This window comes from Pogoniulus pusillus, chromosome 3, assembly GCF_015220805.1.
Source record: "Pogoniulus pusillus isolate bPogPus1 chromosome 3, bPogPus1.pri, whole genome shotgun sequence".
In the NCBI taxonomy this organism is placed as follows: domain Eukaryota; kingdom Metazoa; phylum Chordata; class Aves; order Piciformes; family Lybiidae; genus Pogoniulus; species Pogoniulus pusillus.
Window position 1 is genome coordinate 30785362 of NC_087266.1, and position 26559 is coordinate 30811920.

The 26559-nt window shown below is 43.0% G+C and overlaps 2 protein-coding genes across 2 annotated transcripts; one reads left to right on the top strand and one right to left on the bottom strand.

The window, feature by feature from the left end:
* Positions 1–645: 645 nt before the first annotated feature.
* On the bottom strand, positions 646–10296 carry CLN5 (CLN5 intracellular trafficking protein). The gene is made up of 4 exons (XM_064173795.1): positions 10121–10296; positions 7589–7754; positions 5842–6067; positions 646–1856 (listed from the first exon to the last, which is right to left on the bottom strand). Exons 1-4 carry the CDS (start codon positions 10234–10236, stop codon positions 1345–1347), a joined length of 1020 nt encoding a protein of 339 aa, XP_064029865.1. The 5' UTR covers positions 10237–10296; the 3' UTR covers positions 646–1344.
* Positions 10297–19548: 9252 nt separating this feature from the next.
* Positions 19549–25842, top strand: LOC135191498 (glutamine amidotransferase-like class 1 domain-containing protein 3, mitochondrial). The gene is made up of 4 exons (XM_064173830.1): positions 19549–19723; positions 21044–21215; positions 24052–24256; positions 25554–25842. The coding sequence occupies exons 1-4, from the start codon at positions 19619–19621 to the stop codon at positions 25744–25746; spliced, it is 675 nt and encodes a 224-aa protein (XP_064029900.1). The 5' UTR covers positions 19549–19618; the 3' UTR covers positions 25747–25842.
* The last annotated feature ends 717 nt before the right edge of the window (positions 25843–26559 follow it).

A 26559-nucleotide genomic window follows, 5' to 3' on the forward strand; every position in this document is an offset into this window, starting at 1 on the left:
TCATCATTAAGCTAGCACAGATCACAGAGGAATGCATCCGTTCAGGCCTTGAAAGTCTCCAGAGAAGACTCTGGAGTCTCACACTAGCTATCATGCTCATTCCATTACATGGTAATCAGTTTCAACTAATTAGTGGCTTTTTAATACAAGGTTAATTTGCTGCTAATCTTAGGGTTTGTATTAAATCACTGTGCATCCTCCCCACCTCTGTCTGAAGCAAGCTATTAACTTGGCTCAACCCAAATGGCACTGAAGACTCAGGTTCCTCTGTTACTGCTTAGCCACGGTACAGTAACTACTCATTCTGTAACAGATTTCACAAAATCAAAGTGAGCAGTGTATGCTTGCAGAAGATAATGATGGTGCAGGTGCAGGTTTTGTGTACAAGCATCCGACTCTTTAGAAAGCTGCTTTTCCCGTAGCTTTGGCCAGTTAGGTTTGAAGGCTGCCAAGCTGCTGTAGGCACAGCCTGGGACAAGACTCGAGGACACTGCAGCACTAGGCCTGCAACTATTACTGCCTCTAAGAGGTTGCAATTGCTCTTCAGGCTAATCTGTGACAAGCAGAGATTTTCAACTGTGATTTTTGAACACTCACAAACTGTTAACTGCTTCGGAAGAAATTCAGAAGGAATACAAACATGAATTCCATGAAACTGAAGTAGACTTTTAAGACAAGAAACTGCTAGAATGCTGCAGAAAACACACAGATCTTAGGAACAGACATCTGCATTCTATTTACAGTAGAGATGAGGGAAGCAAAGTGCTGAAAAGATACTGCCCATGCCATGTGCAGATAGATTTGCTGTCCCTTTCCACCCCTCTGAACACCTGTGCCACAAACCAGAGAAGAGTACATGGGTCTAAGTTGAACCAAATACAGAAACACCAATCTAAGGCACATGCTGAGGAAATTTGGCACAGTTAGGCATGCATGTTTGTTAGTTCCAATACTTGGATGAGATGCACTGGCCAAACAAGATCTTTGTAAAGCTTCTGTTCCATGTCTGCTGGTGGCCAGATGCCATGGTTCTTGGCCAGGTGGCCATATATATGTGGAGAGCACTGAAACCAGAGCAGGCAGGCTACCTCTCATTCACTATCACATCAACCTGCCTTCAGGCAGCAGGCGTCCACAAAAGCTGGCCAAGTCAGAAATGCTAAAGCATTCATTGATGCGTTATACAATTAATAGGAAAAAAAAAAGTCTTGGATGCGGTCAAGCAAAGCTGTCTCACCAGATCTTTTACAGTTAGCAGTGAAACACTCAACGCTTCAACACCATCACAACAAAACCCCTACAGATATTCAGACGTAAGGGCAAGTTTGATTCTTCAGTAAGTTATTATACACCAAAGGATGTTTTGCTTCCAGTAGGTAAAGGAACCTCTTCATAAACTACTTTGAGATAAGGGAACTTTATAGGTAAAAACCAGTATTCCAAGTTGTAAAAGAGGTAAAACTGATGATTCAAGATGACACGATCAATTATTTTTATAAGATCCACAAAAAATTCTCTGACTGTCTGATGAGGTTTGAATGGATAGTAGAAGTCTCTTATAGCTGTTGCCAAGGTTTTGTTTCCCTGTGGTCCAAAGACAGATGTCTCATTTCCCAAATAAACAGGTTCTCCACTGAATAAAACAATGCTTGTATAGTTTGTTTGTATCTTCTTAAACACAGCTCCTAAATCAGCAAGCTTCTGGTATGTTCTCAGGATAAATTTAGAGCACTCATAAGAGTCAAACCATACTACTGACTGTTTGTCAGGACTTGCTTGAACTGTCCAGGTCTCATAGTAAATGCCAGTCTCATTGTCGTATTTTACCCATTTTGCCATTTCATTAAACATGCTTCCTGTAAGAGATGAAAATAACTATTACAGAGACAAGGTAACAAATGTACAACTCAAAATGTTAGTCATCTGCTTCAAGGTTCACCTCCCTTCCCTGCACAAGTTTACCCATGTTACCGAACCCTACAAAGGAAAATGGATATCCCAGTAAATAAACTACACATGGAAGTTATTTACATGGTGGTTCCTTTTTCTGCCCCATTTCCTGTTACTGTGCCAGAACACCCAAGTTTCAGAGAACCATGACACTTCTCATTTGCTTTATCCATGGACACCAACAGGACAGGTAGTATGATTTACAAGATATGCTGACACAATGTTCTACCAGTGAAACAGGTGCTCCTGCACTTTCTCTAGTTTTAACAGGATTCGGGACAGAAGTTTTCATGTCTGTCCACAAACGGAATCATAGGATTGAAACATCCTTCTGTTTTAGAAGCTTCTCTGCCAACAAAATTGAACTATGCCAAAGGGTGTGAAGATCAGTAAACTTAAAACCCTTAAAGTTTTCTTTGTGTTTTGGTGGTTTCTTTCCTGTGTTTTTTTTTTGTGTGTATGCATGTGTTTGTTTTTCATTTAGAATAGGTTTGGAGCATTCTGGTGATGGCAATTTCACAACCGGAACAAGGAAGATGTCTCTAACTCACCTCATCTCTCTGGCACCTCCCTACAGATGATGCATCTGCCTTTCCAAAACAGAGCTGAAGCACAAGGCTAATTTCCCTCCTTTTGTTTTTCCCATAGTCCCAGGACTGCACCTCAGTCTAATGCCTTCCTGCTCTCACTTTCCTCAGTCATGGCACAGGATACAACCATCCATGCCTCTGACCTGTCTAGTATCTCATATTCATAGCATGACCAGATTTTGCAGATTCTTCTTGTGTGATACATCAGATGACAGCTTGCAACCATAGCAGTGTTCCAAGCCATGACCTTTCTTTAGCTGCAAGTGTCACTGCTGTGGATGCAGCAGCTGTGCTTGCTAGCTGCTAACAACAGGTAAGACTGTTGCAAGCCCAGAGACTGGAAGAAAGCAGTTACCTCACAGTTCAGGGATAGCAAACATCAGTGTGTCCCTAACACCACCCTGCGCACAACAACCAACCTACTGCATTAAGCCTGAATTCACTTCCACTCTGCATTTGTCAAGACCAATGAAGAGCACTGCATGACGTGCATTTCCCTCCAAAACAAGCTGCAAAGGTCAGTCACTGCATCTGCTCTTCACCACAGAGAGCAAATGCATCTCACGCTTACCCTAAGTTAAGGCAAGTGTGCAAACTACTACCTCAGAACAACTGAAGCTCTGCACATTCACCTACTAGGCTACCCCATTATAATTGTTTTTCACTCCACACTTAAGAGCTTTTGGGCTTCACAGTAAAAATAACAATAATTTTGTTTAGTTAAAAGTGTTGGATACGTTCTTTTTAAATTGTCCATGACTTGGTTTAATAAAATAGCAAGTCTCTCTCAAGAACTGTACTTACTATACACTGTACAGGGGCTTGAAGCTCCCCTTTATTTTCTACCATATTAGCTTCCTAGTGCATATTCTGCAAGGTGTGCAATTGAAAAGGGCTTCTCTCTCCTAACAAGACCAAGATCATAGAATCAAACAGGTTGGAAGAGACCTCTAAGATCATCCAGGCCAACCTAGCACGCAGCCCTATCCAGTCAACTAGACCATGGCACTAAGTGCCTCATCCAGGCTTTTCTTGAAGACCTCCAGGGATGACAACTCCACCACCTCCCTGCCAATCACTCTCTCTGGCAACAACTTCCCCCTAATATCCAACCTACACCTCCCCCGGCACAACTTGAGACTGTGTCCCCTTGTTCTGTTGCTGGTTGCCTGGGAGAAGAGATCAAGCCCACCTGCCTACAGCCTCCCTTCAGATAGTTGTAGACAACAGTGACCTCTGCCCTGAGCCTCCTCTTCTCCAAGCTAAACAGCCCCAGCTCCCTCAGTCTCTCCTCACAGGGCTGTGCTCCAGGCCCTTCACCAGTCTTGGTGCCATTCTCTGGACACATTCCAGCATCTCAACATCTCTCTTGAATTCAGAAGCCCAGAACTGGACACAGTACTCAGGGTGTGGCCTGACCAGTACTGAGCACAGGGGAAGAATAACCTCCCTTTTCCTACTTGCCACACAGCTCCTGATACAGGCCAGGATGCCATTGGCTCTCTTGGGCACCTGGCCACACTGCTGGCTCATGTTCAGCCTACTACCTGCCAGTACCTCCAGGTCCCTTTTGTCCTGGCTGCTCTCAGCCACTCTGTCCCCAGTCTGTAGCGCTGCTTGGAGTTGTTGTGGCCAAAGTGCAGAACCCTGCACTTGGCCTTGTTAAATCCATCCAGCCTGGCAAGGTCCTTCTGCAGGGTTCTCCTACCCTACAACAGAGGACTAGAAGTTCTGGCCTTAACATCTTAAATTAAACTAAAATATTACGGGTTAATGTAATCTGTTGAAAAATGCCTAGACATTCAAAAAAATAGACCTTGGATATTCCTGCCCTACTTCCACAGAAGCAGCATACCCCTAAGTAACATTAACATGGCTGACAGGCTTTAAAAGAAAATGAGAATCCTTCAGTATGGTCTCTGACATTGCTGACAAACAGCTCCTAGCAAGGGCAAAGAGGGCTGATTCATATGTAATGCCCTTTCCCACAAGATAGGATGCTTTTAGCCTGCTCTCTGGAGGAAGCAAGTTCAGCTGATGATGTTGTCCATCTGCGCCTGCATCCATTCACCTTCCTCCATGGCAAGCTTCAGATTCCTAGTCAAATTCAGGCAATTCAAAACTCTCCGAGATTCTGCCTGCCTAAAAGTTTCATGGAAACAGGAAGTGAGAGACAAGGACAGCAACAGTGCCTCCACGAGGAACCACCATAACATCATCCTTCTCAGGCATCAAATAATCCACACAGGCAAGAAGCATTACAAATTCCATACCTATGTGGTAATACTTAACTTGCTATTCATACAAAGAATCTAACTATATCAGGCATTAAAGACCTGTCATGAGCTACAAACTCACAAGGCAGCAACTCTGCTTGGTCCATTGCCATAAGAACAGTTTGGAATTTCTTAGCAGCACGGGACAGATTTTCTAGAGCTGCTAAAGGTGGAAGGGGGCAAACATCAGGCTCCACTGTGCCTTGTATGTTGCACTGACTTCAGAGAGTAAGCAGTTTTGGTCACATGAAATCCAGCTTTCCAAGTCCTCAGCAGATTTTGTTCCTAAGTCATTCACTGTACTACTACACTAATCAACCAGATTGTTTAAATCATAGAATCACAGAACTTTAGAGGTTGGAAGGGACCTCCAGAGATCATCAAGTCCAACCTCCCTGCCAAGACAAGATCACCTAGGATAGTTTATTCTAGGATTTCAGTGTTCAATATTTATCAGGAAACCAGTCTGGTGATCCTCCATATATTTAGAGGTGTAAATCCTGGTTTCGTCCTATAACATATGCCAGAGACCTATTACTGGGGGCACTTGCACAATTTTTAGTGACACATTAATAGGGAAGACAGAAATAGAGATTAATATTCTTTGTGTTTTTTAATACTGCTTCTAAACATGCCTTGTTTGCTCAGCAACGTATACATTGTCACCATTTTTTCTATGTCATCAGTCATCTACCACTTCACAACATGCTTTGTTTTGGTGAAGCCATGTGAAAAGAGTCCATAATGGTTCTGTTTAATTATTTTTACATTGAAAAGACTCAAGTGTTTTTGTACAGCAACATCAAATGACTCTCTTCTATGAGCTCTTTAGTGTGTGCATTGTTCAAAACTCAGCAGCCTCATACAGCTTTCCGCATTACAGACAGTACAGAGAAAATATTTCCATTTGAAACTAGCATTGCCTACTAGCATTGCAAATAACCTACAAAAAAAAAAGATACTGCTTGATATGCTGAGTCTTTATGATAGTAGCATCTGAAGCATCTCAAACATCCGAAGTTTACCTGATATTGTGGTCACAAGAACTAAAGTTCCATTTTCCTTCCAGTGTGCATCATCTATTCCTTCATAAAAGCAGGCAGCTCCCTGGTTACACCAGAATGGTGCATTCATGCCAGGCCGGAGATGTGGAAATGTGCAGTTCCCAAGTTGGAAGAGTTCATACCATTCCATTGTGTAGTTTTTGTCCATCAGAGAGCTCTTGAAACCCACAGCATCGTGCATAATTTTCTGGAAAAGAGAAAAGAGAATAAACAAACACCCAATACCTTAATGTAAGAACTTCACTTTGACCTTTACAGAAGATAAGACATTTGGAAGCTGTTGCACGACAGGGTGAGGCGAAGGAGTTCCTGTAACATCTTGGATTTAGTAGCATTGGTGCACAACACACTGAATTAAATCACACACATACTTTTATAATAGGATCACATTGCCTCAGTGGTTACCTATCTATTCCTCACACATTCTGTTATTTGGAGGTAGATATTCAAGCCTTCTTTTGAATCCTTAACCCCAGTGGAGTATTAAAGAAAGAGCAGAACAGGGTTACCAGAAACAGGTCTTAGCAATGAAAACCAGTAAAGGAATGAGGTAAGTATCTTTTTAAAAAGCTGTAAATACATAAATTCAAACTTAATTTCTGAGATAATGATTTTTAAGCTAATTCCATTTTTGATTCTGTGTGCTTTGTTTTGATGTTGCTATTTCATATTCACTAGTATTTTTTTATCCATTAGGCATCATTCTTTGACGTTTAATTATGCTATTGAGGTAGCCATAAACAATACTAAAGTTGGGATTCTTTCACACTTGCATGACTCCATGAATGGAGACTTTAATTCAATACTGATCATAACATTAAAAAATGAACTGTAGAAGAAACCAGCTCCCCTTCATCTACCATTCTGACCAGCTAGCTGTCCACTCTTGACAGGTATCCATGTTCATGCAAATACGTAAGTTTTTAACCACAAAAAAGTCAATATACAAAGGAAGACTTGGAGAGACAACTGGGGTATTGGTTGATAGTCAACTGAATAGGAGTCAGCAGTGTGCCCAGCTGGCCAAGAAAGCCAATGGCATCCCAGTTTGTATTAGAAACACTGTGGCCAACAGGAACAGCAAGGTGACCATCCCCATGTATGTTGCACTAGTCAGCACTGTGTTCAGTTCTGGGCTACTAAATAGATGGACATTGAGGTGCTGGTATATGTCCAGAGCACAGTGAGGCTCATGAATGGCTGGGAACACATGGCCTACAAGGAGCATCTAAGGGAGATGGGGTTGTTCAGTCTGGACAGCCTCTTCTTCTTGGTATCAAGTGACAGGACTAGAGGAAACGGTCCCAAGCTGTGCCAGGGCAAGTTTAAGCTGGATGTTAGGAAATATTTCTTCACTAAAAGGGTTATCAAACATTGGAATGATCTTCCCAGGGCAGTGGTGGAGTCACCGTCCCTGGAGGTGTCTAAATAGCATGTGCACCTGGCACTTAGGGACATGGTTTAGTGTTGACCCTTCAGTGGTGGGTCAAGAGTTGGACTGAATGATCTTTGAGGTCTCTTCCACCCAGATATATTCTGTGACTCTGTGAAACTTACATCTCTTTGGGTATCTTTCCTATAGATAGCCTGGCTTGTGTGCTCCACTACTACTCCACACAAGCACACCCCAACCTTACAGTTCACATCCTTGACATCTGTTGTTGAATTCAGCTGAATGTGCCACTCTTTGTTAAAACCATCATCTTACCAAATGCCCTAGTAGGTCCCCATATTTGAATTCCCATACTGGGGCCTGTAATCGATACACTTCAATGACATCCTCTTCCTTCATAACTGGAATAGCAGAGCCAGTGGGACAGAAGGTGTAACGAGCCTGGCAGTAAGGATCAGTTTTTGGGCGGTAATCAAAGCGCCTGTGTTGAAAAGGAGAAGTAAGTTAAGCAAAGTACAGAATCACAACTGCAGTAACTATCTCATGGCTTCCTAGGGGCCTGGGTGAGCAAGCTCAAGTGTTCAGCCACATTCTCTGATCTGGATGCTGCAGTGCTTGTAGTGCACAAGTTCGTAAGGTGTCTGACGTGCATGTCTGCATAAAGAAGACTTAAGGATTTAAGACCTTCAAATGTAACTCATGTTGTACATAGTTCTGATAACTAGGGAGTGTACATGATGCAGATTACAAGGGGTGACTTGTACTCACAAAATCAGAGGCATACAGAGGCTGAGTAGAGAGGATGTTTTCAGATCTGCCTCAAAAATGTTTTGTCTACAGAGTGACAGACCAATTTGGTCTGTGAAGCTATTCTGTAATAATAGGTTCCCAGATGGAAGAAACCTATTATTCCTCTCTGCTAATTTATGTAAAGAGACTTAGGAATAATGAATGGAAACAGTGATTGTTCCTACAAAACCTCAAAAACTGAACACAAAATCCACTTATCCATCACATTACAACAAAAACCTTTCCGACAAGCCTTCCTTTCCCCATTTCCTTCAAAGTCACACACTATTTAATTTAAAACAAGGTTGCTCTATTCCTGGTACCAAGAGACTGGCATACACAGCTTGCCCAGAGCACAGCCTGACAGCCTAACATACTTGCCCAGGGCTACTGAATGATATAAATACTGCAGCCATGACATGACTCAAGGACATTGGACTTCCTCAGCCATACTAAAGCTAGCAGCCCTGCTAAGGCACCATTGATTTTCCCTGTGGACCTCTGCAAGCTTGCTGGGTACTTCACTGAACGGCAAAAATGAAGAAGTACATGTCTGGAGAAAGAACACACAATTAGAAAACACTTACGCCAGTGTGCTAGTTTGAAGCAGGCTAGAATGTTTTGGTGAGAAGAACTAGATTACAAGCTGTAAAACAATGGTGATGTCTACTTCCCTCATAGGCTTGCTGAGATGTATAGGAACAAGAAATAAAAACATTAGATAACCACTCTCACTTGGGCTGCTGGCTGAGCTGCATCTTACTCTCCTCACCCTCCATTTTGGACTAATCCACTTTGCTTCCTAACCCTCTGGCTGAACCTCTATTCTTCCTTGGGACTGGGGTAAGGTTGAGAGTGGTAGGGGGAAGTTGAAGGGGTGGTTGAGAGCCCCTCCTGGGGACTCAGGTTTCTGGGAGGGGAGTTGTGGTTCTGTATTACCTTTTACGTTGTATATTTATGTATGTGACTGTATATACAGTAAACACCTGCTTGTATATTGTGCTAGATGTAAATAAAAGCTTCATTCATATTTCCAGAGGCAGATGAGTCTAGTCTGGGTGATTTCTCAAGTGGGGGGGGGGGGCAGGGAACACCCAAACCATCACAGCCAGACATACATTTAAGTCCCATTTCTAAACTGCACACCTTCCACTTTCAATCTCCAACCACACCTTGCACGTGGCAAGAAGGTAACAAGCACATGAAGATGCATTAATACAGCACATTTTTGACTGCCTCACACTGACTGACGGGCATGTACTCCAACTGTGACCAGCTTGACACCCAGTCCTGAAAATACTGAACTTACTGAAAATCCTGAATGACTTGTGACTTGCATGATCAGCTCCTTCAGGCGTCACTCGATACAAATTAAACTGCTAGGAATTGCACAACAGGCTTTCAAAACTTCAGACGCGATTTAGATGACAGTTAAATACAGGTAACACCTCCCTTTACAAACAGCCAATCCCCACAAAATACATACGGTAAGTGTAGCCCATCTCCTCAGAAGGCCCATCATAGCCAAAGCCGTAGCTATGTAAAATGAGGTTAACATGCGTTTTCCTGCTTTCCACACCACCAGCTCTTCTTCTGGAGCTAAAACAGCTCAAAAGCAGTAAACAGCACTTTACACCATTTATCATCCAGTATAAAGTTAAATGTAAGAACAAAAATAAATCGTAGACACTTTTCCTCATCACTACCTTTTTTACTGCATAGGAAATAAAGGAGAACCTTGCAAAGCATTCCTGGAGGTTAGCAGTGCTGGCCGCTGACAGAGCAAGTACAGCTCTAGGGCCACGACATCCGCTGCCCCCGTACTTGTGCGCTAAACACAATCAAATACCGTATAAAGGACAAACACCTCGTGATTAAAAGGGGGGGACTACTCTTAGTCTTAAACCAACAACGCAAACAGAGAGCTGGCAGCCTTGGAAGACGAGGTGCGGGCATTTCGGCGGCGGGCAAACTGGTCTGCAGTGCAGACGGCGCTGCGGACGTCCGCGGGGACATGCCTTCAGCTCTGGTCGCCAGGCCGCCTGCCCGCCTCACCACCTGTAAGGCACCGGCCATCGCCGCTGTGAGGAGCGGAGCATCCCCGAGAAACATGGTCCCCAAGCTGCCGCCAGCAGTAGCAGCAGGAACGACTGGTAGTGCCAGGCAGCACCCATGGCTGTGCGGCCTGCGGGGCTCCGGGCCCGAGCCCCAGTGCTCCGGGCAGGCGGGCGGGCGGGCTGGGGAAAGCGGCGGCCTCCCAGGCTGGGCGGGAAAGGAGACCGCCCCCCACGCCCGCCCCACACTACCAGGGGGAGGCCGGTGGTGTCCTCGGGAAGGCAGCTGCGCTACATGCAGGGTCCAGGGGCAAAAGATTTTTTTCCCTTCCTGCTGAGCAGACGCAGGCCGTGTGCTGAATCGTCGCTTTAAAAACATCACTTGACTGCATTTTGATTTCCGTTTTCTAGAGACCCAGAGAAACCGTGCATTCTTTTAATTAATTAAAGCACCTTTTTAACAGCCTGGTAACTTGAAGCTGAGTTAAAACACACATTAAACCGGCCCATTCTTAGAACCCGAGCCATTCAGGGAGGAAATAATGTCTGGGTCCTGGGACCCAGGACAATGAAGCAAGGCTTCACCAATGGCAGAAAGGTTTTTGCTGTGATAAACTGCATAGTCCTAGGCCTCTTCCGGCTGCCCAGAAGTCCTCTTGAAGCTTTTAGGGCATTTAGGGTTGTAACAACTCACATTACTAGGATTTTATAGCCATTTATGTTCTCGTTTTTACAACGACAGCAAGAAATACATTTCAAATGAATTTGGCTAAGATAAACAGCAAGGACAAGCCTGCCAACATCTCTCTGCAGTGAATGCAGCTATTTCCAGCTCTGTAGATTTCAAAATGTGTTCTTCTGGCATCAGAATCCAGAATGGTACGTGTGCTGCGGTTCACTGGGTAAATAGTAGCTATGCTGAGGACTGTAAGGAGCCAGAGAAATAACTCCTGGTCAGTGCATGTGAGTCCTTCAAGAAAGAGCAGTTCTACAGCCAGTGCTATTCTGGGCAGTATTCAAAGAAAACCAGAAGGGGGAAAACCCTGCATTCTACATGAGAATGTAGGATAGGCTGCTGATTATCAAGTTTGGTAATGCTGGGATTAATAGCAATGTTCAGAAAACAGTAAGATGGCACAGCTAATAAAATCATTGATTTCAGCAACATTTCTGTATCTCACTTGATTGCTGCCTGATTTTGTACTGCTTATCTTTAAAATTTATGGCCTTCAGCACTATACGTTAATTTCATGCATATCTACCTAATCATTAATAACCTGTATTTCCATATTTCATTTTAATTTCATGCATGCTCTTTTTGTCTGTTTGAAAGTAAAAGCTGGTTTTGCCTCTTCATAAAATAAAGTGTTCTGTTACATGTGTGTGTTCAAGTTTGAGTGGTTGGTACAAAGCGCCAGCTCTCACACCTGTTCTAAAATGCATGTGTTTGCATGGAATACAGCTGTAATTCCCAGTTTTAAAGATTTTGATGTGTAACTCAGGAAGTGCTTTATGAAGTAAGGGAAGCATAACTTATCCCTTCTATGAAACTGGGATGCAGGGAAGTGATGGGACATAATGAAGGTGGCAAAACTGCTCATTACCCAAACTAGAAATACAGTATGAACTGGTTCTTCCTTCTGGCTCAGCATGTTTGCAGTTTGGACTATTAAGTTGCAATTCAGGCACTGCTGTGGTTTCTAAAGGTGTCAGGTCAAATGGCAATTTTTTTTCATTTTAATGGTAGTTCACTGCATACCATTGGAAACTTTTGCAGCACAGTATTTTGCTCTTTCTTCTCATATAACCTATGTTATGAATCATACTTTAACACAGAAAATTAATGAATAATAAATATGCAAATAAATATATTTGAGAAGACTCTCAGTGATTTCCCATTATAAACAGCACCTTCTCTATCTCTGTCCTTGAAAGCAACAGGATGGAAGGAACAGAGAGAACAGGGAAAACAAATCCTGGTGCTGCAGCCAGCAGTTGTGGTTTTGAACAGTAAATTGGGTTTTGAACATCTACATGGGTCACCACACTGTAATAGTCACAGCAAAGAGGACATTTAAACATGAAGTAATAGCTCCTGACTCATGAAAATGGGCTTCTCTGGATGGTGTTACACCTTCAAGCTGCACAGCTGCCAGCCTATATACTGGAATATTCCATTCAGTAAGAAAGTTTCTGTTATATATGGATCAAAAAAAAAAAATTACATAGCTGGCAGTTTTACTGTTTACAGGGGCTTTTTAAATACTCATATTGGCATATTTTTGCTTTTGAGTCAACTCGATGCATGCTGATAAATACAAGCGTTATTTGAAATTACACTGAAGCCATCTGGAGTTCATTAGTAGGTATATTTAATTTATTAAAGTGACAAACATAACAGATTTAGGATTGACAGTGATAAATGACCCTTCTTAAAGGTTTCTTATATCTTAATCCCAACTGTTTCTGCCTTCTAGGGACATTTAGTATAAATTAGTGGAGAGTTGAGTAACATGGCCACATGTGTTTAGCATGTACTCCTTTGTATCTGTCATACTAAGGGGTGGAACTTTAATTAATTTGCAGTTAATTAGGCTAAGGTCTGTGCTCAGATACTATAGCATTCAAAATCAGTTTTGAAGCTGTGTATTTTCTATTGTTGTTTTGTTGTTCAAGCTTGTTTCATTAGTTTTAGCTGAAATAGAGCTGTCCTTATCTTTCACAAGACTCCTTCAGCCGTTGGCAGTTCATAGATAACACAGACACCTCTTGGTTGTAAACATCTCAGTCTTTCTTCCAAAGCAGAGTAAATTAACTTGCATTCCTGCCCCATAGTGAGCTAGGCAGTTATCCCACAGAAAGCCTACAGGAAAGGAGAATGACTGGGGTTTGTGACTGTGTAAGGTAAGGATAAGGGCACCTCTCAGGTCCCTTCTTAACCCTGAGAGCTAGGGATGTAGGCTGTACTCAGGATAGAAGAGCAGTTCACTGGGTGTTTGGGTCTTGCCCCTGCTTTGTCTAGCATCTTAGGGGGGCAGGTAAGGGAAATTATTTCTTTCCAAGCTGTAATTCCAGAGGGGCTCTGGGTGAAGTTTGAGAGATGGGATGAGGGCAGCAGTTAGGGATGCAGATGCAGATTATGAGATTCAAGCTGAGAGGAGACTCTGGGATCTGCTGCAGAGTATGGATATGTGAATCAACGGCTCAAATAAAGCAGACTGTGAAATACAAAGAGCGAATCCAAGTCAAATCTAAACTAATCTGAGAAGCTTGTTAGGTAACTGAGGACCTTACCAGCAGAATTTCCACTACAGAAAACATCTTCCTTGAATACTGAGCAGTATGATAATGGTTGAGGTCCGGGGACAGAGCTGTAATTCAACCTTCTGAAGCCTGAAATTAGAGTAGGAGTGTTGATCTCCTTGAGGGTAGGAAGGCTCTACTGAGGTGACCTGGATAGGTTGGGATGATGGGCTGAGGTCAACTGTATGAGCTTCAACAAGGCCAGTGGCAGTCTTGCACCTGGGCCACAACAACCCCATGCAGTGCTACAAGCCAGGTGAAGAATGGGCTATAGAGGCTGTGTGGTAGAAAGGTGACCTGGGGGGGTACTGACTGACAAGAAGGTAAGTATGAGCCAGCAGTGTGCCCAGGTGGCCAAGAGGGCAATTATTAGTGTGGGACCATGCCCCTCAAAACTCCTCTTTGTCTTCCTCTTCTTCCCTTTTTGAATAGGGAAAGTGGAGCAGTGCAAAAAGAGATTAAAAGGGCGCTCATTTTCCCACTGCAGGCTGGGGTGTCCACCTGTGCATTACCCCATGCCACATGAAATTCTCATGCTGGGATGCCACACTAGGATGCTGTCATGAAGGGGAAATTAATTAGAGAGAATATTTTTTCCAAAATTAATATTGTTTATTAAATTTGCTGTTCAGAACTCTTGCCACCTGTGACCACTGATTTTAATAATTGGTTCTTCACGTGGTCATGGATAAATTGAACTAGAAGATTCCTGTCGTCCAGTGCCACTTGCGGTCAATGCATCGCTTGCCCCCTAGATGGACTCAAGGAGTTCTTTCTGCTTATGGCAGAAGGTAATGGAGAATTACAAAGAGGCTCTAAGTATTCACTTCCAAAATTATTATTACCCAACTTGTGGGGCTAGCCACAGTCCCAGACAGTACCTAGATGCTTTCAGGGAACTCTGTCTTGTTGGCCACTGAGACTTGATTCTTCCCAGGTTTCTGGGAAAAGGAGGCAGACAATTTCTGACCTTGTCTCCTGGCTCCTCTGGACCATCTGTATATCTCCAGGACTTCTCATCTTGGCAGGAGACTTTCAGGTGCAGACAGGATGCCTTGTGATGTGCAGTCTTAGCACGATGTCACGCTGGCTATGCAGACTGATCGTGTGCAGGCATTTACAGTCTGTTCTTGGTATACTTGTGACAGTGGAATTTCCAGGCAAACAATAAAGCAGTAAGCAATAGCAGCAGGCAACAGCAGGCACAAATAGAATGGCAGAGCACAGCAGAACACACTGCATTACCTGTGTATTTCTTTTATCAATGTGGGCTAAGACTAATGGGCCTTTGGACACAGAATAGCCAATCAGACTGGAAGTTATCCAAGCCTGACCCTATTAGGTGAAACCATAGCCTTGCTTTACCCAAAATTGGGAAAAATGCATACCTTGCACCAGGCAGGCACAAGCTAAGTATGTGCACCCTGTTTATCACAGGGCCAAGACAAGTCTGGGCAGGCAGAGTCCTTAGACTTAGTGGCTCCAAATTGTTTTGTCTTCTTTCTCGTGTTTGCTTCTCCCCATAACAGGAGGGACAGCAGAAAAACATGCCTGGGCAAGCCAGGACATGTATAAACCTATTTTGGGCCTATAAGGCCTACCACAACATATGTCATAGGCTGAGCTTTTCCCACTCAAATTATGTCAATGGACACAATTTGACTACGAAGTTATGAAATGGAGCAATCTGAAGGCACTGGAGGCTTCTCTGGGGCTCTTTGGGCTTCTCTTGGACCCATGCTACCTAGATCCTGTTTCCTCTGTGCTGGACAAACTGCTGCATCACTCCAGCCATAAAAGTGCCGTCTTCCCACACCACACTGGGAAAGCATACCTGGCAGTGGAGCATGTGCAAGCTCCATTTTGTGCTTTGTTTTCATGCAATTCGGATATGGGATTTATATAACTTGCAATTCTGGAGGCCAGTTTCCTGAATCTGGAACCACAAGAAATCCTCCACCCTCAAAGCACCTATTATTTTCTGGGGATCTTGCCTGGCTATTCTTATAGTGGGGTAAAAGTCTGCTTGTGTCTTTTCTTTCCCAATTTCTGATTTTTTCTAAATTGTTTGTTGTTATTAATATTCCCTCATTGTGAACAATAATCTCCCAACTGATACCCAGAACCTGTAAATAAATCCCTAAATTTTGTATATATTTTGGGTCAGGATTTTCAAGGCAGTAAATAATTATGTTTTCATAACACCAGCTTCATATTAATAACCATGACGATTAGAAATAGTGTGGACAGCAGGACCAAGATGGTGATTGTCTCTCTGTTCTCAGCGCTGGTAAGGCTACACCTTGAGTACTCTGCTCAGTTTTGGGCACCACAGTACAGGAAGGACATAGAGGCACTGGAGCTGGTACAAAGAAGGGCTACTAAGCTGGTGAAGGCCCTGGAGAATAAATCCTGTGAAGACTGGTTGAGGGAACTGGGGCTGTTTAGTCTACAAAAACTGAAGACTGAGGTGAGACCTTATTGCTCTTTACAACTACCTGAAAGGAGGTTGCAGAGAGGTAGGCACTGGTCTCTTCTCACAAGTAACTAATGATAGAACAAGAAGGTATGGCCTCAAGCTTTTCATGGAAAGGGGTGTCAGGCACTGGAACTGGCTGCCCAGGGACATGGTTATGTTACCATCCCTGGATGTGTTTAAAAATGATATAGATCTGGTGCTTGGGGACCTGCTATAGTGACAGACTTGGTGGAGCAGGTGAAATGGCTGGACTTGATGACCTTGGAGGTCCTTTACAGCCTGGATGATTCTGTGACTCCGAAGGGGATGGTAAACACCCTCTTTTTTTCAGGAGCTCTAGAGCTGCCTGCTCTAGTAAAACTGTTGTGATGAAAGGCAGAAACTACTTCTGTTCTGCTGAGACACTGCAACAGCAGCTCCCTGCTCCTTTCCTGAGGAGCTGCTTTAAAGCCAAGGCTCTTGTCTTCTACCTGAGTTATGCTGCATCCATGCTTGGGCCCAGCCAGGTACTCCATTGATGTAGACCCCTAACTCATTGTTGTGGAGGGCCTGTAGGCCCGAAAATAGGCTTATTTATGCCTTGCCCTGCCTGGACATGTTTTTCTGCCAGGACCCCTGGTTGTAAACAGGTTGTGTAAGCCCCCCACACCCAGCTCATGTCACCTTGGTGTAAGCCAATGTGATCCCCATATTTGGGAAAGTCCAGGCAAGTGGCTTTTGCCTATTATGGTAAGGTCTGGCTGACTGCCAACCTGATTGGTCATTCTAGTGGCCAAAGGGGCCATTAATCTTGGCCCACATTCAATAAATAGGGGTGCACAGGTAAACAACATGCTCGGACCCCATTGCATTGCTCAGACCCCCACGCTCAGATGCTCATGCTCTGACCCACTCACAGCTCTGACTCCCTGCCTGCATAACTTAGTTGCAGAGCTCACTCAAGCCTGCCTATATATATATACATATATATGTGGAGCCTATAGTCTCCTAGCCAGCTGTGCACATCTGCACGCCACTGTGTTATCAGGACCAGATCCTGTATTGCCTGCCTTTACCTACGGAGCTCAGACTCCCAGCAGCTGCGCACATCCTGCATGCCCGCTGCCTATCATTGCCTGGTAAGCACCACTGCCACTAAGACAGCCGGGAAGCAGACTCTGAATTGTCTGCACACGATCAGCCGGCCTGGCCAGCTTTAGACCGTGCTGAGACTGCATGATATTTTGCTCCTGCACGATATTCTACTCCTGCACCTGAGATCCTGCTTGCTAAGAATCCCTGGACAGAGCATCCAGAAGAAGCCAGCAGCACAAAGGCAGAGATTGCATCCTTTGCCAGGAGAACTAGGTCAGAGACCATTGTTTCCCCACAAACTAGGAAGATTCATCCTTTCCCCTCAAGCCAGGAGGATTCCAGCCTCAAAGTCCATGGGCAGACTCCCCTGAAATCTGGACACTAGGCATAGGCTGTCACATAGCCCCAGAGGGTGACTGATAGTTAATAAGAGTAGTAATTGTTTTGATGCCTCTGTAATATAAGTTGTCTCTGTCATAGAGCAGAATCAGTTTCCAGCCCAGTCTGCTGGATGAATAGTGTATAGACCCCAAACAGCATTAAGCTGCAGGGAAAACTCCTTTATATGTTTATAGTTTGAATGTTTGCTAGTTATTAATAAGTTATACTGTAGATATTTTATCCTAGAATGTTTTCATAACCATGTAAGAATCCATTTTAATATTAATATACAGTGGTTGGGGGTGGCAAGAGTTCAGAATATTAATAAATATATATTTTTATAGAATATTATCTCGCACCAATTAATTTCTCCCCTCCGCCAAAATCGGCGTAGGTGGCAGAATACCCCTCCGCAACACTCATGCATCTGTCATTCCAGCTTGACCTTGGATCTGCCTCATCACCATGGACTTGCCTAGTAACTAGACTTTTGGTGATACCTCATTGCTATCACCAGAGCTTCCTTGCTTACCTTGCTTAGAGGGAGAGTTTGGGCCATGCTGGTGAGGTGCCTACCTCCCCTTGATGCTTTATTGTGCTCAGTTCCGCTTGAGGAGCAGCCAGTCCTTGCTCTGCTATGCCAGTAAAGAGTCTCAGCAGTACCAGTGGCTGAACTGCCAATCTACTCTCAACAAGTATTTTTTGTTTCCTCTGGGCTGAGGTGGCTCCACTTGAATTTCCCATGGGTCTTACTCAGCCTGTACAAGTAAGCTAAGGATGTGGCAGTGTGTGGAGCTCTAGCTCAAGTGGGTTTAGTTGCAAAGGATCTCCAAATGTATGGTTATGGATTAGGTGGTCAGGCAGTAGAGGACTTTCTGAGCTGGAGATGCACTGCAGTCCTGCTTAATCCAGAAAGGCAGCATGTGGGCTGTGGTGGAGATGAAGCTGTAGTCCTGCATTTGGAGCAAACACCTATCAGACAGCAGCCTGCCCTTATGCAATAAGTTTCCTTATCTTGGCCCATTCCTGTTCAAAAATCATCTTATCCATCATCCCAAACTCTCGACTGAATGCATTTTGTTAGTGTTTTTTCTTTTATATGCCAGTTTTGCTGTTCCTAACCTATGCACCCATGTGTCATTTGCAGTATCCTCATAATGTGAAAAACTGGAAGACACTTAATTTTTCTACAGAATCCCATTTTTCAGCCCTCTGGTCCACTATAAGAATGGATTTTCATTGTCAAGTCCAAACCTTTTAGAAGCAGCTGATGAAAAATGAAGGACCAAAAACTGAGAGATCTTTCTAAAATTAAGTACATATGGTCTCCAGGTGTAAGGTGGAGATAAAGATGAATGTCTTGCTTTGGCCCAAGGAAGCCCTTTGGTTCCCTAGAGCAATGCCTTAATCAGTATTTAGGGAGTGGGTGACAGAAAGAAGGTAGGTTTGGTTTTGCAAAGGAATTGTTTTTCCTAGTAAAATTAGGCTGCTCCCTAAAGCACAATAAAATGTTAAGGCAGTCAAAGCAAGTATGTGATTTCCGTGATTAAGGGTATCACTGAAACAGCTTCAAGACTGAGAAGAACCTCTACCCAAATTCCACTTTGGTTTGGTTTTCAAAGCAGTGCATTCATTACACTAATACAGTCCTATGACTAACATGAAAAAATCAACGGCACAATTTAAATCCCTGAGCCTTTGCAAGGTGCTACTGGAAACAGAGCAACTTTTTGGACAAGCTATGGGAACCTAGACTTGTAGACAGTATCCCAAAGGTCACAGAGCAGCACCTTGTCTGCCGTATTGCTCTAAGTAGGCAAGATAAGAAATAAGGACTTAAATATACCTTGAGCCTCTTCCATCGTAAGGTGAAGCAGCGCATACATATGTATATATATATACACACACCTGCATAGATGTTTCCCCTCCCCTGTTCCAGATTAATCCCGATGTTTAAAGTCACCTGTCCACCTACATTCTGATAGCAGAGGAGAGACCACCTAATGAAAAAACGCCTGCAAGACGGTGTGCCAGACTCTTGGGTCTGACTGAGCCCCCGAGGCGCCTCCTGTGGAAGATCGTAGAGCACAAGCTGTTAAAACCGATCCCCAGCGAGGCTGCAGTCCGCGCTGGCAGCTGCAAGATGGAGGGTTAGTCGAAGTTCAGTGCGCAGGCGCAAAGAGAGTGTCGTGAGTCCCGGGTTTGCTGGTTGGAGCAGCCTGTGCTCAGGGTTGAAGAGCGGGCGTTGGGCGGTGTGGGGCCACCATGGGCAAGCGGGTGGCCTTGGTTCTTGCTGGCTGCGGCGTCTTCGATGGCAGCGAGATTCACGAGGTCTCGGCGGCGCTGGTACACCTGAGCCGCTGCGCGGAGGTAGGTCATTCCGTCGGGGTATGTGTGGGGCCGCATGTGACAGGATCACCGGGATGAGGAGGCAAGTGTGTCTACCCTGTCTCTGCCTCCCTTAGCAGTCGAGATACTGCCGCCTTGGCTTGCCTTTACTCGCAGAGCCCGTGGCGGGCCATCTTATAGATCTTGCTGTTAGTGGCAGAGGCGGCCCTCCAGCTTTGGGGTGCATTTTCCCTGCTACTGCACAATACAAAAGTTGCTCAACCATAAGTTCCGCTTAGGTTGTGCCCTCCCTTTCCATTATTCACGCCGCTCCCTAGTGCCCCTGACAGGAGAAGCGGTCGCATGCAGGTAGCAGAACCGCGGAGCGAGGACTGGTCCTGCTCTGCTCCTCCGTCCCATCAGCCCGCTAGAGGCTGCGGGCAGCAGAGGATGCCGGTTAAAATGTTTGATCTGCTTCCTGGTTGCTTTTGCAGATGTCAGGTGCTCACCCTCTCTCAGGTTCACCTGCTTCTTACCTGCTAACTGTTTCTGGGCTTTTTCAGTAATGGGGAGTCAGAAGAGAACCCTGGACCACGATGTGGTGGTGTTCCGTGATCCTGTCTACCTTAAGGTGGCTGCAGTCACTTTCTATCTGCGTGTAGCAGCACTCGGGTGTATGACGGTAACAAGAGCACCCCTAAGTTTAGCGCAAAATTGCCCTCTCTAAAATGGACCGAAGTAGTGAGTGCTGAGAATCTGCAAAGCAAGCATCAAAACAGATATATGGACACAGCCCCTGCAGTAGGCATTTCACAGAGCTTTCTGGATTTGTAGCAGTTGTTCCTTTTGTGTGTCCAACCAAAATACGTACTTCTGTGTTATTTTTTTGTTTGTTGTTTCCTCCGCCTCCCCCCCCCCTCCCCCCCCCCAACCAGCATTTTGGGAAAGCGAGTAATGTCTAAATGCTTATAAAATTTGCATCTGGATTTCTTAAATGCTTTTCTTAAAAATGCATTTTAGCAGCCTTTTAGCAGCTCCGTGTCAAATCAGGGTAAAAACTGCTGTTCTCTGTTTGTCCTTATCGATGGAGGAGACATCTGCACACCCTAGCAAAATCACTAAGCTTAATGTTGGCATAAGAGTTCAATCCTGTCAAAAAGCTGCAGTAATAGGATGAGAAAGATAGCTGGGTTTACGCCACCTGTGTCTTTAGTTATTTTATATGATAGTTCATCCTGTGAAAACCACTTTTGGATAAGAGACTTAAGGGACAAGAATTATTTTGATTGAATGATCTTTATTGTGACCAGTATGTATGACTTCTGTTTATGTTCACAAAAATGCTTCATCTGTGTATGCTAGGTGAAGATATATGCCCCCAATATTGAGCAAAGGGATGTGGTCGATCACCTGAAAGGAAGTCTAGCAGAAGAGAAGAGAAATGTATTAGTGGAAAGTGCCAGATTGGCAAGAGGAAACATTCAGGATTTAACTGGACTGAAAGCTAGTGAATTTGATGTGGTCATTTTCCCTGGTGGTGTTTTTTAAATGAAAAATGAGGGGTTTTCAATTGCAAATAACCTACTTACCCACTGATACTTACTTTTAAAGTAATTCAGAGAATAAACTACATTCTTGAATTTGAGAGGTATGTAGGTTTTTTTAATTCTTTTTACTTAACTTTTTTTTTCTCTCTGAGGTTGAGAAAATGTTTTAGCAAGTTGTCATGTGCTGAAAGGTCATCTCAATTTATTTATTTATAGATCACTAATTTTAAATGCCAAAGTGTTCTTTTGGTATTAGGTTATAAATGGCACTGTTCCTTCTTCCTAAAGATTGCAAAAAATTTAGTACCTGCTTGTGGACAAGATTACTGACCAGAGTGGAAAAGTAAGGCCTTAACTTGACATTGCAGTGCATTAATTCTCGGTCCTCTGAAATTATTGGCAAAGTGTGAGGTTGCCACATTGTGCTAGTGTGAAGCTAGCTAGAAAGTTTTAGTGAGATGAACTAGATTATAGGCTGTGAAAGGAAAACAGTGGTGATGTCTACTTCCCTCATAGGTTTGCTGAGATGTATAGGAACAAGAAATAAAAACATGGATAATCACTCTCTGCTGCTGGCTGAGCTGTATCTCTAACCTCACCCTCCGTTTTTGTTTCTAATCCACTTTGCTTCCTAACCCCCTGGCCAAACCTCCATTCTTCCTTGGGACTGGGGTATGGTTTAGAGGGGTAGGGGAAAGGTGAAGGGGTGGTTGGAAGCCCCTCCTGGGGACTCAGGTTTCTGGGAGGGGAGTTGTGGTTCTGTATTACCTTTTATCTTGTATATAACTGTATATACTGTAAATATCTGCTTTGTATATTGTGCTAGATGTAAATATAAGCTTCATTCATATTTCCAGAGCCAGCTGAATCTAGTCTGGGTGAAAGTGTGGGGGAGCGCGTAACAGGGTAATTCCCTGTCCGATGTAGGTATGTTTTGTTGTGCTAGTTTGAAGCAAGCTGGAATGTTTTGGTAAAAGAACTAGATAACGGGCAGTGAAATGAAAACAATTGATGTCAACTTCTCTCACAGTTATGCTGAGAACTCTGGGAAGAAGAAGTAAACTTTCTCCATTTTGTTTCTCACTCTTGCTTTTGCCTTAGACCTGGTCACATCTCATTAACCCTGCTCCTACTAACCCTGCTCCCTAACCTCTTGGCTGCACCTCTCTTCTTCCTGAGAACTGGGGTAAGGTTGAGAGGGCCGGGGGGAGGTGTTGGGGTGGTTTGGGAGCCCCTCCTGGGGACTCAGGTTTCTGGGAGGGGAGTTGTGCTTTTGTATTGTTTATCCTTTGTATATTTCTGTATATAATTGTATATAACTGTATATATTGTAAATAGCTGCTGGTAAATTCTGCTAGCTGTAAATAAATTGCTTCATCTATATTCCCAGGGTCCGTCTGAGTTAGCTGGGGCAAATTCAAAAGTGTGGGGGGGCGGGGTAACCCCCAAACCATCACATTTGTCTATGTATCTGTATCCATGCTGATCAGGTTATACTAAACATGTTTATTGATAATTTTTTATGTATTGACCACAGAACTGCCTTTCAGACAGAGGTAACTATAGTCACAGTAGAAATGAAGAAACCAAAGTGTTATGAGGCTTGCTGAAGATCACTTTCCAGTATATTCATAGTACTGCTAAGTGGTGACTAAAGGATTGTGCCTAAACTTTGATTTTGTTGCCCTGTCTTATGTTTTAAGGCCAGCAGAGGGAGCGGGTGTGTAATGCAGAGATACCTGTGCACGCTAACATGAGTGGGTGACATCAGGGCTGGTAAGGGAGTAGAGACCAGCAAGTATTTTCCACGTTAATTTCATAGCCAGGCTCAGGGCACTCGCTGTAATAACTTATAAAGAGAAACAAACACTATTAAGTTTGACATTGTAATTTCAGAGATTCTGGATAGCACTCAAAAGTGAGCAGAGTGAAAGGAAAAATAGTAAAATGCAAAGCTTCTTGGAGTTTTCTTTTGCAATACTTGAGGGAATTTCTTTTTGTTTACTGTGGAAAAGTTGTTGTGCAAATTTCATACAGAATGAAACAGAATGGATGGTTATGCTTACTAATAGCTTTTTTACTTTGGTTATTCTTATGGCTATACATCGATCAACCAATGTAATCTGCTTGCACGGTTAAATGAAGATTGAATGCAAGTGAAGGATTGTTGTAAGTAATTTCTTGAAAGACAAATCCATAATTATTTTTAGTAGGAAATTATGTTATTTATGTCTGGGAATACCATACACTAACATTTCCTTTTTATGTAGTAGTCATTTTGGGTTTATTGTGTTAGGCTTTTTAAAGTAAGTCCAAAAGTAATACTATGGGAGAATAAAAAGCTCTCCTATAGTTTGCTAAGTATCAAATTAAAACTCGAGTAAGAGCTATGTAGAGGGTCAAATTGCTGTTGGTGTTACTCATGTGAATTACACTTTTCTACTTTCAGCTATCATTGGTCTTTCTTCTGATTTAGGGGTGTGTATCAGATGGTGGAGGTTTTCCAGTAACTAGCAAACAAATATAAGGTTTCCTATTTGTCTATTTGCTGCTTATGGAAGCAAGGTTAAGTTTTCTGCCCTGTGGGATGAAAATGTGTCGTTAAACTTTTAATATTGCAAACCCATCATGTTTCATGTGCTGAAAGTTTTCTGTCTGGTAAGTTAACCTTCCTATCTATGCTAAGATTATGTTGTTAAAAAAAAATATATCTTTTTTCTGGTATTGATTTTTATGGCTTTTAGCAGAGTTTTACATTTGAGATACTTGGTAGGGGTTTTTATTACATTTTTTTTTCACTGAGTTTTTTTGTTTTTTCTTTAGGTGGCTTTGGTGTGGCAAAGAATCTGTGTTCCTGGGCTGTAGATGGCAAGAACTGTACTGTCAATGAGCACGTGAACTCCATGCTCCAAGCTTTCCACAGTGTGAAAAAGCCCATTGGGTTGTGCTGTATATCACCAGTCCTGGCAGCTAAAGTCTTTCCCGGTTATGAGGTCACGGTTGGCCAAGATAAAAATGTAGATGGAAGGTAAAAATCAAATAGATGAAGATAATTTAAATAGGAATTAGGTCTGTAGATGGCCAGTCTTCCATGCAAAGGTGTGAGGCCTTTGATGTCACTGAATTTTGAGTAACTTATTAGTGACATTTTTCACTTCAAATTTTCACTTGCGTGATAGTACCAGGTGCAGAACATTCAGGGCAGACAGACTGAATCCAGTCAGCCTGTCCAGTGTGCTACAGTGCTGGAACAATTATTTCCTCAAGTCGGAAGCACGCTGGTCTGTGGTATGTTTTGTGATCTATAGACATTATAGTTAATAGTATGAAAACTTTAGGTAGCCTTATTTCTTGCTTAGACCATCAAGTCTGTGAGCTGTGAAAGGTAACATAGGGCTCCTGCACTGGCATAAAACCCCTTTAGTAAGTGCAATAAATGTGCAGTGTGAGTGCTAACGAGTCACTGGTTGTAACATCTGTCAGTCCTAACAGTGACAGAACCAAGCAGCTTTTACAGAATTACAGCTGCACAAACACAGAGGTGACCAAGGATATCAAGGTTTTTTTCACAATATACTCATGGTAAATGATTTGAACTCATATTAAGTGAGATACAGGATTTGCTTACCCAGTGCTTTTGAGGGCCACGCTTCTTACTGCAGGTGTGCAAATGAAGAATAGGCCTCTGGCCAGCCAGCATTCAAAAACTTGGTACCCTGTGGTAATCTGAGTGGCTATTTAAATTGTGTCTATGGGCTTTTGTCTGCTCAGGGATTTTTGATAGTTTTTCTGGTGGTAATGGCTTGTGGCCAGCTAGGAGAGATAGATGAGAGCAGGGCCTAGCAGAAGTCACTGGTGCTTCAAGAACTGTCAAGTCCCAGTAAAACTTCTGAGTGGAATTTCATAGCAATGTCTGTAGTGAGCAATTGCTTCTGTTCCTCCCTTATCTCAGGAAAAAATCTGCAGAATCACAGGGAAGAACTTACAGGAACATGTCATAAAAGGTCTAAAATGTCTGCATGTTCATCTGGCATCTTTTAAACCTGAGAATCAGAGTTATGGCTACATTTGGTATCATCTTGTAAGCTTCTTCCAAGGTTGTTAAAACTGGACTTACACATTCTGACATAACATAGGTCTGCATTTCAGATGTTACTGTTTTCTAAGAAATTGGATCAACTTGTGTCTGTAGGGAGTAGGAGAACCTGACAGTGGCAGCCTGTTTGACTCCTTTGTCATTATCAACTAAAGAGTCAGTTATTATGTTAGCAGAAGTTTATGGCTGTTTTGTCTCTTTATGTTAATTGCAGTCTTTTTATTTACAGATTTCCTGATGCTGAGACAGCATCTGCTATAGTGGAGCTTGGGTGTAAGCACATTTGCAAAAATGTGAATGAATCCCACATTGATAAAGCAAATAAAATAGTTACTACCTGTGCTTTCATGTGCAAGGCTCCTCTGCATGAAGTCATTGATGGAATCGGAACAATGGTACAAGAAGTCCTGAAACTTGCCTGACTGGAACAATACGGACTTCTTCAAGGAAATTAGTTTAGCTAAGCATAAGCATTTATCTTCCTGTGATGGTATTAATAAAACAACTGTGAAACTTCACAGTTCTTGTTTTGTTCTTGAGTTTTTTTTTCTTTTCCTTTTCTCTTTTCCTAATCTGTAATACATCAGATATTAAGTGCTAAGTTTATATGTTTGTGTTCTGAAAGATAAAGCATGTGTTAGAGGTCAGGGGGATGAGGGAAGAGAATTTCCCCTTTTTTTTTTTTCTCATGAATCTGAATCTCTTCAGTCTTGCTAAGACAATGTAGGAAGCTTCCATGGCCAGTGGGATTTTATCACATTGCAACAATTATCAGCACTTGACCTTTAGTGTTAACCGAAAAATAAATACAGATGAAATACAGAAGGGAAAAAGTAAAGAATGTGATTATTTTCTGTGTTTCTTTGGATTTTTGTTTGTTTTGTATTTTTGCCTTGCTTTTGTTTTTCCTTCTTTTGAAAATCTTCAAGCAAGTGTAAGTATCAGACTTCTGAAATGTTTGCAGAGCCCCCAAGAATAAACTTGACTTTAGAACCCAAGAGTCAGAGATTTAAGCCCGAAGAACTACATTGCATGTGTGAAAGGTAACTTTTGCTCCAATAAATGAAATAATTTGAAGTTTGGTTAGTAATAGGCATTAACTTTATTTTGTGTTTGTTTTTTTTATACATAGGAAGGTGTATTTTATATGTAGTAGAAAGTGTACTTTTATGTTACAAGTGCAAACAAAGGTCATCAGTCTCTCTTAGAAACACAACCTGGCAAGGCCTTGTTCT